This window comes from Haliotis rufescens, unplaced genomic scaffold, assembly GCF_023055435.1.
Source record: "Haliotis rufescens isolate VD_foot unplaced genomic scaffold, xgHalRufe1.0.p SCAF_19, whole genome shotgun sequence".
NCBI lineage: Eukaryota > Metazoa > Mollusca > Gastropoda > Lepetellida > Haliotidae > Haliotis > Haliotis rufescens.
Genome location: NW_025963879.1, coordinates 17,919,324 through 17,936,448, shown reverse-complemented (window position 1 = coordinate 17,936,448; position 17,125 = coordinate 17,919,324). Strand labels below are relative to the sequence as shown.

The 17,125-nt window shown below is 39.6% G+C and overlaps 1 protein-coding gene across 1 annotated transcript in view; it reads left to right on the top strand.

The window, feature by feature from the left end:
• Nucleotides 1–3,218: 3,218 nt before the first annotated feature.
• Nucleotides 3,219–17,125, top strand: part of LOC124137550 (NFX1-type zinc finger-containing protein 1-like) — a 40,527-nt gene continuing 26,620 nt past the window's right edge. Inside the window, exon 1 of the mRNA XM_046503895.2 lies at nt 3,219–3,540. Within this exon, the coding sequence (XP_046359851.2) occupies nt 3,536–3,540 (5 nt within the window). The 5' untranslated portion in view covers nt 3,219–3,535. The remainder of the gene's footprint in view (nt 3,541–17,125) is intronic.

Sequence of the window (17,125 nt, the reverse complement as noted above, 5' to 3'; positions counted from 1 at the left end):
AAATGCAAGGATATCAGCATATCATCATCATCATCATCATCATCATCATCATCATCATCATCATCACCATCATCATCGACGTCACCATCATTATCATCACCACCACCATCAGCATCAGCATCGCCACCGGTATCGTTATCACAGGTATATGCGGTACTCCACACAGAGATTAACGAAGGGCATCTATTTGATCAGGGGTTAGTTAAATATCTATAACAGCTGTGTGTCAGTACATCCAGTTTCTGTCAGTGCAGAAAAATACCAAGTCGGTCAGCTGTGAACACGGTTCTTCAGCATCGGACATCAGCTGTCCTTGACACGCACATTTCAGCGCATTTGAATTTACAACAAGTAAGGTCATCTTGAGCGGGACGGTTTTGGTAGGCAATAGATGGATTAGCATATGAACTATGATTCTCTTTAGGTAGAAAAAGATCCACGATGTTCGACCTGGTAGAAGTGTGTAATCAAACCGCACAGCATTGGTCTTTGATTGACTGTGGCGTCAAAACAAACTCATTCATGTACTTGATCTGAATGTTCATCTTAATTGTTATGGATAGTCACGGAGCCGTGATCCAGAGAACAGGGTGCCATTAGATAAAAATGTAGTAATAATAGGATTACCAGAAAAACGGGGTATAACACCCAAGCCAGTAACCTCCCCTCAGGAACACCAGAGTAAGTCAGTACAAGATTGAAAACTGCCCCATAAGTATGTATGACAGGCTAGTCGGGTATTGCTACTTGTATATGTGAAAACAAAGTTATTAAAATTAATAGCAAAACTGATGAAAGTCACCAATAAACGTGTATAAGTGTTATAACGTCACTGCAGAAATAATGAGTGTTGGCTTTAGTATTAACATTCAAATACGTGATATCTGTATTAACGATATTGTCTACGTTCCACCGGTGAGTAAGCGTTAGCCTTACTATCTCGTAGTTTAAATGTTGCAAGAAATTGTATTTCTGATGACATCACGATACAGTTTTTTACGATGCATCACGTCTGCACCAGCGCTTGATAACAGCCTTGTGTTTGGGTGTTTCAGTAGTTTAAATTGCTGTTCTTGATGTTGTTGAATAAACTTTGATACTATGAACAATATAAGGTTATATGAGATTATGACTTTAGAATGGTAACTTTCGTTAATGTATATCTGATATAAATATATACAAATATATAATAGGATGACATAAATAGAACAATGAGTAGTACGTCCAGATTAGTGTATAGGCAACATTTAAAAGTAGATAAAAGAACACAATCGTCCGGAATATAATGTATAATTCTGGTGCACTTCCATGTGACTATATAGCATACAAAAAGCTTTCGGGTTTGGGTGGCAGCTTAGATATCCATAGAGTAGGTTCATCTCGGAATCTCCCATATAACTGGGGCTCCTCTTCAATTTAAATGGAGTTACTTGTTTCTTTCAAAACTATACAGTTTTAGAGACTAAGCATTAGTCTGAATAGATATCACCAGTTTGGAATTTGAAACTAATCTGTTTACAGTAACAGAACACTGTTTAAGTGTCATGTACAAATGAGAAAGTGGAATCCCGTCAATTAGGCGGACGAACCTTAAAACTATTAATAAACATTAAAATAAGCAATATCTGGAAAATGTATATGCACATACTATCTGGCAATAAACACCAAGATCACCTTCTAAAAAAATAAGTTTTTAAAGCTGGTTGATATTCTTTTGCGTATTTGACGAGTATATAACTTTCGAAAGTATAAATCCTTTTCCTATACTCAGACGTTCCTGAGCCTTGCGCTTTCCTAATTATTTTGACTAAAATTATTACCGTTATCATTGTATTTGTTAATGGGAAATACGCGCCGATCAAGTACGTGCCATAAATTAAAGCGACATTGCACGATTCCGAACTCATCACGAGACTGTGTTTATGAATCACTGTCAAATAGTGGTGACATATAGGAAATACGGAAAATTTGGACAAGGCATTAAGCAATCCGCATGCGCAGAACGATTGATTTCAGTACTTCCGCTAAGCGCTTGGAGTACAGCGTCAAACTCGGGCCTGTAATCTGACACGCGAGAACTGACCAATGAAATCTGAGAAGTAGGAATACCGGTAGATGCTGTTGCTTGATTGACAATGCCAATCAAGAAGGGGACGAGCTTGATGATATCGTTCTCTCCCAGTTAATTCCGATGTCTATTTGACGTTATTTGGACGGAAAAACGACGGTTTGAAAGCGTCCAAATAACGTCGTTTTTCCGTCCAATGACCATATACGGAAAAAAACGACGTTTTCGTGTTTGCAGTGTGATGCGTACGCGTATTTCGCACACGGCCCGGCCAGGCCATTTACTGTGTTTCCGAAAAGGGCGAAAGTGGTGTGTGCAACCCAAGAGGGGGCTTTAGGGGTTGCTTATATACAATTTGGGAATTTTGAGATTTGGAATGGATGCCGATGGGGTTAGGGAGGAGAACTAAGGGAGCTGGGTAGGGGTGGTGTTTGTTTGTTTATGTGATTTTGATTTGGTAGATTATTTTGTTTTAGATGCGTTTAATTAGTTATTAGTTCCGTTTTGATTAAGAATACGCCTAAGGCCTTGAAGTTTTCTAGTTTATCTAGTGTCAATCACAACTTACAGCCTTGAATGCACCACGTGATCTCTATAATTGGCTGCCAGTCACGTGAAGGCTTTCCATTCAACCGGAGATGGCCGAACTAAGACGGACACAGCCGATCGTCGTTACACATGACACATTCGTCACCACTCGCCCCTTTCCGTAACCTGCAAGAAGACTCGTCCCCCTATCGATGAATGTTATGTTCGAAAATACGACAAACCAATCAGAATGCGCGTATGATTTCAAGTTCTTCGTCAAAGAATCCCTCAGAAATAATTTTTGATTTTACATATGTCTTGCATCTAAAAATATACCCAAGACACAGTTAAATGTTTTCAATCATACTGTATAATTCCGCATGTCCTGGTGTGCTTTAAATTGCATCTGAAATATAAATAATATATGGGGAAATATATGTGAACCATTACGCAACGAGTTGACAATTCTTTTATGTATGCCCGTTAGCGCTAAGACGGAACCCGGTCGCAAAAATGTCCATGAGAGGGGCACGAGTCGCTATTCGGCTTTTCCCAAAATAACACGAGTTGGTCACGGATGACACATGATACGGACACATTCTTCTCCATCCGACAGCAAGGAGCCGACAAGTCCATTCCGAGAGCGGGGAAGTAGGTTTGTCATATGTCACCTTGACTTATTGTAAGACGGACACAGCCGATCGTCGTTATAAATACAACTGCAACACTTCTTTATTCAAGGTCTTTCAGGTCACGTAATTTCTCGGAAAGCTATTTCGATGAATGACGTATTTTACCAGTAGCAGTATAAATTGACTTGGCGTCATATCAGTAGCTCATTCAGGCTCATTGGTACACGGTGTCAGTATATTACATGCAGCAGATGAACAAGGAAACAGACTCTCACGACTCTTCTTCTTGATTACCTGGAATTTCCCAATGTTGTAAGTATGCCGTTAACCGTTTATACAGTAAATCCTATTATTGAACGATTAACAGGGCTTGGGCTTGAAAGTCAAAGCCTGAATTAAGTTGATGAATGTTCAACTATAATTCTTGTCTGTCAGGTGTCAGAATGAATCTTAAACCTCAACGGGTGGATTATTGAAGGGGACCATTTATAAATACGTCAAATCATGAAGATACATAAGGATTGTTAAGGTACATAAGGTTTGGCTACATCATTTCTAGGAATAGTCCTGTCACGTTCCTTATATGGAAAGAGCAGGAGAAGAATGTGAACGTCGGGTGTACGTATCTATCATCTATAAATAACACGTACACATTGTGATCCCCCGTCTCCGTTTTGCAGTGTTGAATGAACAGCTAACCGTGACAAACCAAGCTGCGTTAGGTCTGTTTACATACAGTGTGCGCCCAGTCTTATGATATAGCGCACTGAATGGTGTGTGTGTGTGTGTGTGTGTGTGTGTGTGTGTGTGAGAGAGAGAGAGAGAGAGAGAGAGAGAGAGAGAGAGAGAGAGAGAGAGAGAGAGAGAGAGAGAGAGAGAGAGAGAGAGAGAGAGGGAGGTATGGTTTTACGCCGCTTTAAGCAATATTCCAGCAATATCACGGCGGGGGACACCAGAAATGGGCTTCACACATTGTACCCATGTCGGGAATCGAACCCGGGTCTTCGGCGTGACGAGCGAACGCTTTAACCACTAGGCTACCCGACCGCCCCGAGGTGGGCTAGTATCGGTTGAGGAAGTATGCGTCAGTATTTGGAGTTCGAGTATACAGCGTCAGTATATGGAGGGCGGGTATACAACGTAAGTATATGGAGTGCAGGTATACAACGTAAGTATATGGAGCGCGGGTATACAGTGTCAGTATATGGAGTGCGGGTATACAGCGTCAGTATATGAGGGGGTATACAGTGTCAGTATATGGAATGTGGGTATACGGTGTCAGTATATGGAGTCTGGGTATACAGTGTCAGTATATGGAGGGTGAGTATACAGTGTCAGTACACTACTGCCTAGAAGTTCATTCCCCTAACACGCGTTGAGAACGCGTTTAACGCGCATGTGACACGGGTGTGCAACGGGTGTGCATAGATCATGCCAAATTGTTCACTGTCGCCTTAGGCTCAGCTGCAGTGACTTAAACGCTGATAAGTTTAGACGACATGTATCAGACATACCAGACTGCACTTGTGGATATCACCTTGAAGATGCAATTCACTTTTTTTTATACCTGTCAAAAAATACGAAATATCAGAAACACTGTGTATTTCTACACACATAGGTATGGTCGAAAAATGATATTACATGACAGTAGTTAAGCAGTTCTACAAACATGACTCTTCTTAAATCAGTTCACGACATCATTGTCAAAAGCAAAAGGTTTGAGTAGCTTAATTTTATGCATGTAGTAAAGGAAAACTGCATTACCTTATTTCACAGACACCACTTGCTTCAGTGTATTGGCTTCGTGTATTTCAATTGTGCATTTTGTATGTTTATGTTCAGCACTCTCTTATATATATCCAGCTGTTGTTAAGTTGTTACCAGGAGAGGTATTTACATAAGCAAGTTTTGCTTGTTTACCGATCCAGATTTCTTTTGAAATGAAAATACGTTTAAGCCAACGCAGCTAACCCTAAAACACATGATTGTAAACTATTCAAAAAGGGGCACTAATCTCTGGCTTCTTCTCGGGTGTCGGACTCAAACTCATTTATTCTTAGAAAAACATGACATACAGTTATCTACAATGTTTATTATGTACAATTTAACAAAAATATTAAAAATAGGATACGTGGATACTAATACAATTTACCAATTGTATTGTACACATTGTTAAGGAATTTAGATATAGGCCTTTTAGATCTCTTGCACTGTTAGTGGTCATAATTTTCTTAAATGTTTGGAAACTTAAGATATTGCTTATTTAAGAGTTCATATCGCCGTTGGTGAAAAGCTTCACATCGGAATAAATAATGCAATTCATCTCCCACAGCGATAGGATGGATCACAGCCATCGACCAGTTTCAACTCGTAATCCTTAGTTAGAAGTTCTGACTTTTAGTATTGGGAGAAATATTGATTTTGAGAGCAGTAGATATTTCTCAAATGAAGGTTGACTTTCAGGTAATACGACCTTTGGATTTCCGCTTGGGCTTACTAGCTGCCGTGAGTCAATTTGCTCGCTAACGCAACCGAGCGTGACAAGAGGCTGGGCTACCAGTCTGCAAGGACAGCTAAATAAACTTACGGATTTTTGAAAACTGAATGGTTACCCGTGATCTATGAAGATTTCGACAAAGGGCGCATGATAATTGATTTCTTCAGCCTAAACAAACAGACAAATAACGGCGAAAGCTCATCGGATGTCGTTATTTGGAAATACCCCTGATGGTTACAGTTTAATAATAAAAAAGTATCCATGAGTGAAAGCATTTGCAGATTTCGGATTGCGTGGATGATACAATTAATACTCCCTTGTTGTCATCCACATTTTCTGGTATAACCCTACACTTGTGTATTTGTCGTAATTCACTTGCTGCTCAGTTAATGAATTTATAACATGTATACTTAGTTGTAGGTTCCAATTTGGTCTTTCTTGTACCTGGGGTAATTATTCAATCTAAATCCAGGTTTGAAGTGAGGTGGAATGTGAGTTAAGTGATACGCACGTGGCAGCCCAGCAAGAGATGTATGATCAGTTGCTTTACTTTTTTTGTAAATCAACGGATCATTCCCAGACATCAAAGGATCAACAGGAAATACGTTGATTGATTAATTGCTGTTATCTTGCCCAGTGGATTTGTCAAAAGTAAGTGTTTACATGTGAAGGTAGGTTTACTAAACCTAGGGAATACACTCATATCATGGCGTGAAGTACAGATGTTAAAACAACATACTTTGTTCAAAGGGTAACCGATAATACACTGACTGGTTGTTCATTGTTATCTAACTCAATGGATGTTTTTAAGAACCGTGGACATTATAAAAATAGTTGTCACGTGGGCTTTCTCAGCTGACTTGGCACTTATGTGAAACAATTGAAACAAACTAAATGATCAGTTAAGAAACGAACACGGGTTATAATATCCGATACATTTAAATAACGTTTAAAAACGATATATTTAAATATTTTAATATATTTCATATATATTCCAAATATTGTTTCCAAATAATTATTATTTAAGTATTTGATTCTCACAGAGACATTTGACATCGAATAAGTATTTTTGTACAGCTGCAAACGCAATGGATATTGTTCCTTTATGTTGATATTCCCGGATACATTATAACTTTGGTAGGTTGTAATTATGATATTTGCATTTTGTTTTCATTCATTCGCTGCAGCTTTGAACAGAATCATTCTTGTTCCTTTCCGTTTGGTTGTGAAGTTTTTCGATGCGCGATAGACGTTGTCTTCACAAGTATTTTCTTTTGTAAGCGTGTATATGTTACAGTCAATGTGTAAAATATGATTCACTCAGGCAATTTATTAAATATCTAAATATTTCAGTCATTTTACAAATTGACTGAATAATCTGTCAATTTATTTAACCGACTGACTAAAAATGATAAAGACGATCAAAAGAGCTTAAACACATCACAATATATTAATTATGCTAAGAAAAGAAGCCAAACAATACAGAACTGTACTTGGTGATGATATTAAACATAAACAAATATTTGGAATTCGTTATGATATTAATAAAGATGGACTTTTTTTCAGTTAATTTGTAAAATAACTGAATATGTAGGCGTTTAATAAATTTCCTTAGTGAAATCTGTTTACATTTTGAGTGTAAACATATACACACGGTAAAATAAGCAATGTTCAGATGAAATATTTACTTTGTGTTGCAAGTCAAAATAGTGTACACGATGATCGCACAATTACCAAGCAAGTGACTCATCAAAACTTCATCACCATTACCGATGCTCCCCACAAATATACCTACATTTCCAAAACTGTATTTCATTTTTGTTGATCAATGTGACCATACGTCCTTCTACTATCAATAAAAATGCGCTTACGAATAGCGAGCACAGGTCGCGAACAAGTTTAGATTTCTGCTATATCATCCGGGTACTCACTGGGAAAATACAGTAATGCACAGGCAACAACTACTCCCGCGGAATTGCTTTAGATCAGTGCTCCTTTGTACGTTGAAATACTATATATTGTGAATGCCAAAATGATGTATCAAGGATCAAGTAGAAGATACATTGACAGTAACGCTGGGAGTTTATTCAACAGACCCGTGAAAATAACACTGCTGTATCTTATTATTTATTTTAGATGACGCAGTCAAAGCTCACTTCTCCTGGCGGCCATTATCAAACGGCCAGCTAAAACACAACCCCGCGCTTACGTCTACAGGTCTCTTCCTGTAGTACGGTAATTAGTATTCTTTCCCTCAAGTGTATCCTCAATGATATAACCCACCCTCATTAATTACATGCTGCTCTTTTCCAGCCTCACGGCTATGGAGCTGACATAGAGAGTCCAAGTCATCATAAAGTAATTAGGGTCCAATAAAAACAATGCGCCGCCAAACCTCATACATATTATCACTGAAAGTCGTACTACAGACGGTTAATGTCAAATCACAATAAAAGCATTTCAATGGCAATAACATGTTCCAGGACCATGTATTCTCTTAACACCATCGGATTTAGAAGCAATGGTCGTATAAAACAAGACAGATCTATTTAATCACAACAGCATTCATGTTAATCTCACAAAATCACATAAAGAAAGGAGACATTAGCAAATACATGTGTATTATCATTTTTCGTCAGGATAACAAAATTTTCTCTCCTTGTTACCACCTCCAGGTTCAGCTTAACACGGGTCCTCCTTTGGTCAAAAGTTTGTTCCCCCTCTAATGAGTGTGTCACGCGTTGCACACGGGTATCACACGCGTGGCGGACGGGTTCCACACCAGTGACCAACCCGATGCACACTGGTTGCGTAACGCGTTGCCCATGCGTGTAAGGGGAATGAACTTCTAGGCAGTAGTGTATATGGAGTGTGGGTATACAGCGTCAGTATATGGAGTGTGGGTGTACAGCGTGAGTATATGGAGGGCGGGTATACAGCGTCAGTATATGGAAGGTGGGTATACAGCGTCAGTATATGGAGGGTGGGTATACAGCGTCAGTATATGGAGGGTGGGTATACAGTGTCAGTATATGGAGGGCGGGTATACTGCGTTAGTATATGGAGTGAAGGTATACAGCGTCAGTATATGGAGGGTGGGTATACAGTGTCAGTATATGGAGGGTGGGTATACAGTGTCAGTATATGGAGTGTAGGTATACAGCGTCTGTATATGGAGGGTGGGTATACAGTGTCAGTATATGGAGTGCGGGTATACAGCGTCAGTATATGGAGGGCGGGTATACAGTGTCAGTATATGGAGGGCGGGTATACAGTGTCAGTATATGGAGGGCGGGTATACAGTGTCAGTATATGGAGGGTGGGTATACAATGTCAGTATATGGAGTGAAGGTATACAGCGTCAGTATATGGAGGGTGGGTATACAGTGTCAGTATATGGAGGATGGGTATACAGTGTCAGTATATGGAGTGTGGGTATACAGCATCAGTATATAGAGGGTGGGTATACAGTGTCAGTATATGGAGTGTGGGTATACAGTGTCAGTATATGGAGGGTGGGTATACAGCGTCAGTATATGAAATGTGGGTATACAGTGAATGGGTTGTGCATCCATTAAAATTTTCTCTAGTCGTTTCTTCTGCTTTCGTTTGTGTGCAGATTGAACTTGTTCATTGGCACTCTGGTTTCCTTCATGTAATTTGGTGTAATGTAGCGATTGAAAACTCAGAGCCAAGTTATTTGTGGCCTTTGACATCTGAGCTGTTGGCCGACATGATCGCTTTGAAACAATATCAACCTCATCATCAACAAATCTCTGTCCGGTAATGATAGCTGCTGTTTTTGCCTTTGAGAGTCCTGAATTGATTTCATCCAGTTCTTCAAAGGCATCATAGAGTTCATCTTCATCGACAGCTACAAGTGGTGTAGCTCCAAGCCATATACTTTGATTGAGTATTCCTCGTGGTGTTCAGAGTATGTGTCCTTGATAAGCTTGTATACAGGCCTTGGAACAAACTGCTGTAAAAGGGCATCTGGAAGTATGGAAATCATTGCCTGTTTGAGCTGAGAAGTCAACTTTTGAAGAATGAAATGGCCACCTCTATTGGTCATAGTTCCATCTTGACACTGTGTCTCTATTTTTTTCTTTTTCCCGATTGACATTAAATCTAAACTGTTCAAGCCATAATTTGTACATATGAGCTCTCCCAACAAATGGCATTGACAGAATCTGACCATTATCGAAAAAATCCTCTTTGATGGCTCCTTGACATCTGACATAATCCAGAATTGCTTTTGTCCAATAATCTATGAGTCGTTGCAATGTTTCTTCAGCTCGAGTACTAGCTGGCAGGTCTCTGAACTCAAGCCATGTTAAAATGGCTGAATGTCTACCCATTCTGAACTTCAATACATCTTCACGAAGAACACGAAACATGCTTGCCTCGATGCTACAGCCTACCTCTTCAATTGTGTTTTTGATAGCAGCCATTTGGTTTTTACATTCCCAAAAATTGTCATGAACAATCCATCTCATCTTTTTCTTTCTCCTTCTGCAACTGCGTAGTTCTTTCAGGTTGTAAGGTTCAAGAATTTTGCTACTGCTTCGCCCTCCAACTCGAATGATACCATATGGATGGAACTTGTGAATTCCTTCAAGGAATTGATCCAGTGCATGGTTTGTGTAACAGACAACAAGGATCCCATTGCTGGACCCTGGATATGACCACTGAGCTTTGTTCTCCAAGAGAACTTCCATGATCTTCAGGCCCACATATGTCTTGCCTGTGCCTGGTGGGCCTTGAATAATGGCAAGTTCCTTCGTAAGAGCTATCTTCACTGCCTGTAGCTGAACCTCATTGAGATCATAAACCTCACTGAGATCATAAACCTTCAGTGGTGGCCACTTTCTTGTGTCTAGTAATGGTACTGAAGAAAGATATGCCCTGTACATGTATCCTCCAAGAGCAGTCATATTGTATCGCACACTATGATCTATATATTCCGGTTCTTGGATGTTTTTTTCACAGTCAACAAGATACTGATGGAATGGAAGGGAGTCTTCGATCTGTTGCAGTTTTGAAAGGACATGCCTATAGGCTTCAAAGTAAGCTGGGGTTTCAGCCATAATGAATGTGTCAGTTGGAGATATGTTGAGTACAATGTCAAAATCTTGCTGGATTATTTACAGACCGCCGCGGCGTTAAACAACAAACCAACTAACCAATCAATGTACATTTCAGGTGCAAGACAGATATTGCTGAATCTGGTTCCTTTGGATGATGTTTCTGCATTCACAGAAATTATGAATTCAGTCTTTGTAATGGTGAAAGGCCTCACCGACTCAATAGGATCATCCCTTTTAGATACATATTTTATGAGAACCAGATCTAAACTGCGACAGGACACATCTATGTTTCAAATTGTTGACTATGCAGAATTTGAGTTCAACACTGGAATAGTTATAAACAACAGGTATCCACATGTTTAATAATGTAGAATACCAATGTTTCTGGCAGGAACCTTTTAGTCGATGTGAGATCTAAATGATAACCATCTGATAAAATAAACCATCTGTTCTTGCAAAAAACAGTTCTGAAACCATAGACTTGTAGTATATGCTTAATCCTAGATGCCCACATCATCAACACCAATTCTTTTTACCATTTGTATAAGCATATCAAAACATTTTTTGACAGACAGATCAGTTGATATTTTCAGTTTCAAAGAGGACTTAATCCCTAAACAATTAAAATTATGTCCGTCTTCCACCATTTTTCAAAAGTATTACTTTCGTTTACCCTCAAACAATTCTAAATCAAAGTGACAAAAAACATGTTCATAATCCTTTCGGACAACAAGCATCTTCATCTTTATCACCAACTAAAGGGAGAAATAACTGTACAAGTTTAGAATGAAGTTGAATTCCTTATACGGGGCAAGCTTCGATTGCAAAAGCTAATTCAATAATAATAATGTTCTAAGCCAAGCTACGAAAGATATTTTGTACACCTTCAACAGTTTGCATGTATTAAGTACAATACACAACTAGGCAGCATGTTTCTGCAGGCTTCAACATGGCTAATTATTCTCTGTTGAAGAAAATGGACAAAATTGGCTTTCACGCTGTCATCAAGTATCTCCAAATGAACCCCAACAAACATCCATGCGTCATGGTGTCAACTTCAGGGGATAATGCGCCTTTCTTTTCCACTGTTATACGCTGGGCGGAGTTCAAGAGAGGAAGGGTGATCCAGGAGCTAAAAAGGTCTGAGCTGAAAAGGACTACCCAAGTTCCAAGATTTCTGACATGTTTCAGGTTCATCATTACTTATGAAAATGCGTTTTGAGGCAGATCCAGCTCATTTTGTTGAAAAAGGAAGAGCCACTGCATCTGCACTATCAGTCACCACGTCTCCCTCACACGTATTCGTACAGCTCTTCTTTGTCTCTGCCATTTCGATGCGATGATAATGATGATGATGATGATGATGATGAGTTTCTTTTTCACAAGTGACACTGACCCATTCGAATGGTTGCTCTCCTGTTTTATAGGAGAGGGACCGACACTGCAAACACGAAAACGTCGTTTTTTTCCGTATATGGTCATTGGACGGAAAAACGACGTTATTTGGACGCTTTCAAACCATCGTTTTTCCGTCCAAATAACGTCGTTATTTGACATCGGAATTTACTGGGAGAGAACGATATCATCAAGCTCCTCCCTTTCTTGATTGGCATTGTCAATCAAGCAACAGCATCTACCGGTATTCCTACTTCTCAGATTTCATTGGTCAGTTCTCGCGTGTTAGATTACAGGCCCGAGTTTGACGCTGTACTCGAAGCGCTTAGCGGAAGTACTGAGTTCAATCGTTCTGCGCATGCGGATTGCTTAATGCCTTGTCCAAATTTTCCGTTCTGTGCATGCGCGATTTCGCGTATTGTTTCCACTATATGTCACCACTATTTGAAAGTGATTCATAAACACAGTCTCGTGATGAGTTCGGAATCGTACAATGTCGCTTTAATTTATGGCACGTACTTGATCGGCGCGTATTTCCCATTAACAAATACAATGATAACGGTAATAATTTTAGTCAAAATAATTAGGAAAGCGCAAGGCTCAGGAACGTCTGAGTATAGGAAAAGGATTTAAACTCACGAAAGTTATATACTCGTCAAATATGCAAAAGAATATCAACCGGCTTTTAAAACTTATTTTTTTAGAAGGTGATCTTGGTGTTTATTGCCAGATAGTATATGCATATACATTTTCCAGATATTGCTTATTTTAATGTTTATTAATAGTTTTAAGGTTCGTCCGCCTAATTGACGGGATTCCACTTTCTCATTTGTACATGACACTTAAACAGTGTTCTGTTACTGTAAACAGATTAGTTTCAAATTCCAAACTGGTGATATCTATTCAGACTAATGCTTAGTCTCTAAAACTGTATAGTTTTGAAATATCTATTTGTATATCTAAGCTGCCACCCAAACCGACCCAAACGGGACCCGAAAGCTTATTGTATGCTATATAGTCACATGGAAGTGCACCAGAATTATACATTGTATTCCGGACGATTGTGTTCTTTCATCTACTTTTAAATGTTGCCTATACACTTATGGACGTACTAGTCATTGTTCTATTTATTTCATCCTATTACATATATATATATATTTATATCAGATACACATTAACGCATGTTACTATTCTAAATCAGTTTTGCTATTAATTTTAATAACTTTGTTTTCACATATACTTTGTGTTCACAGCTGACCGCCTTGGTATTTTTCTGCACTGACAGAAACTGGATGTACTGACACACAGCTGTTATAGATATTTAACTAACCCCTGATCAAATAGATGCCCTTCGTTAATCTCTGTGTGGAGTACCGTATATACCTGTGATAACGATACCGGTGGCGATGGTGATGCTGATGGTGGTGGTGATGATAATGATGGTGACGGCGATGATGATGATGATGATGATGATGATGGTGATGGTGATGGTGATGGTGATGGTGATGATATGCTGATATCCTTGCATTTTACAGTGGTGATAAATATTATGTGTGATTGCAAACTTTAACATTGAAAAATGAAAACACATTAGGTTGATCATATGATCAAGGCCGCGGGCGTTGCCTGGTGGTAAAAGCGTTCGCTCCTCGTGCCGAAAGTCCAGGTTCGATTCTCTGCACATTATAGGCACAATGTAGGAATCTCCCGCCGTGATATTGCTGTAATATTGCTAAGGCGGCGTAAAATCCGACTCACTTAAACTCTCATAAATCACTGTGCCATTGCTAACCAAGGTTCTGCAGATAGCACCAGAGTATGTCAAGATTCAACTCTCGGTTGGTCTTCTTCCATTATATCTCACTAGGTGGCGCTACTGGCTTCGCTAGGTCGTTCATTCATCCACAGGGCTGTGTACATGAATGGCGGCACTTTCTTAAAGCGGTTGTCAAGTAAGAGTTTATGTCATGGGAAGTTCACCTCAACCGATTCCAGCAGTCCTGCTTTTATCTGATCCATTGACCTAAGTTTGTGGCTCTGTGACAACATGTAGAAAAGAAAGTCTTTGTACAGGAGATGCAATGAGCTATTCATGGCATATCACAGGCTTTTACGGATTGTGAACCGGCCTCGCGATATCTAATCCGCTGTCCTCGCATAGATATTAACATATCTTCGAGATCTGTCTGAATGAATGGCGTGACAACATTCAAAAAGTACGTTAACGGTTATGTGAAATATTAGAATGATTCCACCACAGAAGCCAAATCTTAAAGTTGTTTGATTCTTCGGTAGCATTTTCAATAAATGTTGTTCACGAAAGGTTTCTGAATACATTAATCGAGATTACGCTATCCGCATGGATGACCTATTCCTGCATAGATATATCTAGATCGGTGACGCTAAGCCGGTGACCCGTACCCAGATCCGGACATACCAGTGAAACAGGCACTCACTCACTCACTCACTCACTCTGTATCAATCTATCAATCTATCAATCTATCAATCAAACAATCAATCAAAATGGAAATCGAGTGACGGATGCTTGACTCATTGTAAGTGTTTGTACGCCATTGTATCGTTGCTAGTGGTACCAGTTACCGGTTTGGGCTAGACGAAGCATTGACGAAGCAAAGAGTTTAATCAGACGTCTCCTTGAGGGAGACTGGTATCACACCTGTGATCCCTGGCGATAAGAAATATGACATTGCGTACCAGGCCAGCAGTTAGACGTATCAACGTATAATTGTAAATTCTCCTCGGCGTAATATATATCATGCAGGTGTACGTAAACAGGATGTGTTTGGTAACTTGAACAGGAAGCACAAGTGCACGAAGGGATTGTATTTCAGATGACAAATGAAAGAAGAATTTTTATTAAATGTATCCTCGAGAGTCAGTAGGAAACTAGAAATAACTGCCTTTGTTCTGTAAATCTCACCAAGTTTCAGCTTTCGCATCTTCCTTTGTTGAATGAGGTTTCACATTTGTAAAATGATCTCTGTTATCTGCCTGTACCATCAACTTAACTGCCCTCACCACCTGCAGTTTTCCTGTCCCATATTGCCAAGCAGGTGACCCACAAGGAGGAGTACGGCCCTCCCTCAGTCCAGACTCATCAGTTATACTGTGCCTACCACAATAAGATGTGAATACGTAGCCTTGCTGTGGCCAAACATTTTGTAACAATTTGGCAAACTTTGATATGTAAACATATAATTCAGTTTTATTTCATCTTAACATATCAGTTGAATCCCACTTGACCTTTGAAGATCCGGTTAAGAATAGATTTACAGCAACCCATGCTTGCCGTTATAGGCTACAGCTACAGCCCTGCAGCCCTGCACTGTTGAGATCTGGAACAATTATTCCAATACATAAAGGAAACAATAAGGACAGATCGGATCCTGCAAATTACAGAGGTATCACTCTGACGTCAGTGGTGGGAAAACTGTTCGAAAAGATCCTATTAGAGAGAATTGAGAGACATATCAAATATATGGAGCCCGACTTCCCACATAGATTACAATGTGGCTTCAGGCGAGAACACGGTGCAAACATAGCTACCTACATACTCAAAGAAGTCATATATTTCTATACGGAAAGGTCTTCCAACGTATACACTGTGTTTCTTGATAATGAGAAAGCGTTTGATCGCATCTGGCACAATGGACTACTCCTAAAATTATTCATCCTTGGTGTGCAAGGGAAAGCCTGGCATATCATACGTCAGTCGTATCACGAATCTACTGCATGTGTCAAATATGCCGGTGAGACAAGTCGAACGTTCCCAATCGGACAAGGTGTAGGACAAGGACGTGTCTTATCCGCCTGGATGTTCCTTGTGTATATTAACGAGCTTATAATCCGCCTTGACCATTTGAAACAAGGTGTTATGCTTGGACGTGATCACTTCCCAGTTGTCCTACTCGCGGATGACACAACTCTCATAAGCTCAACAAGTAGTGGCATATGCATGTCCTTACAGACTGTACATCAATATGCTTGCCAATGGAGATTGACATATAATGCAAGAAAAAGCTGTGTTCTGGTGTTTTAAGGTTTGAAACAAAATCAACCAACCAGGTTCTTTTAGACTAAGTAACCATATACTGGAAATGAAATCGAACACAATATATGCAGGTTCTATTATCAGTACTCATTTAGAATCCGAAAGGACCAGGAGAGCTTGCGCTAAGGCGAGGAAGAATTTGAATTCCCTGAGAGATATTGGTCCAAGAGCAGGTGGTCTGAACCCAGTCTGCTGTATGAACATATGGCGTAGAGTAATAATTCCAGGTGCCTTCTACGCGTGTGAACTGTGGTCAAATATGTCCAAGACAGAACACAATGAAATTGAAAAACTCCAGCGCTACTTTGCACGTAATGTACAAAATTTTCATGTAAGATCTTCGACCGTCGCAACTATTCAGACGCTGGGATTGTGGACAATGACATCCGTGATTGACAAAATGAAGCTGATGTTCCTTGGGAGGATGTGTAGAAGCAGCCACAGATATGCCCCGAAAAAGGTGTTCTATTTCAAGTGTGCTCAATATATAACAGGCAGTGACAAAAGTAAGTCTGTAACACATGATCTACTCAATGTGGCAAAGAAATATGAATTATGGACCATAATAGTTCACTTTATGAAAACTAACCAGTTTCCATCCAAGGATGTGTGGAACAAAACCGTACAGACTAAAATAACAGAACATGAAACTGCTCATTGGCACACGAGTCTGCGAGATCACCCTGAATTAAACAGATTTATTAAAATTCACAGTAAGCTTGTACCTCATAGACTGTGGAATATGTGTATTCTGTACAATATACCAACTAGACCAATGTATGCACTTGTGAAACTAGGAACACTACCAATAACACCTGGACAGTGTTTAATGTGTGATGAGGAGTG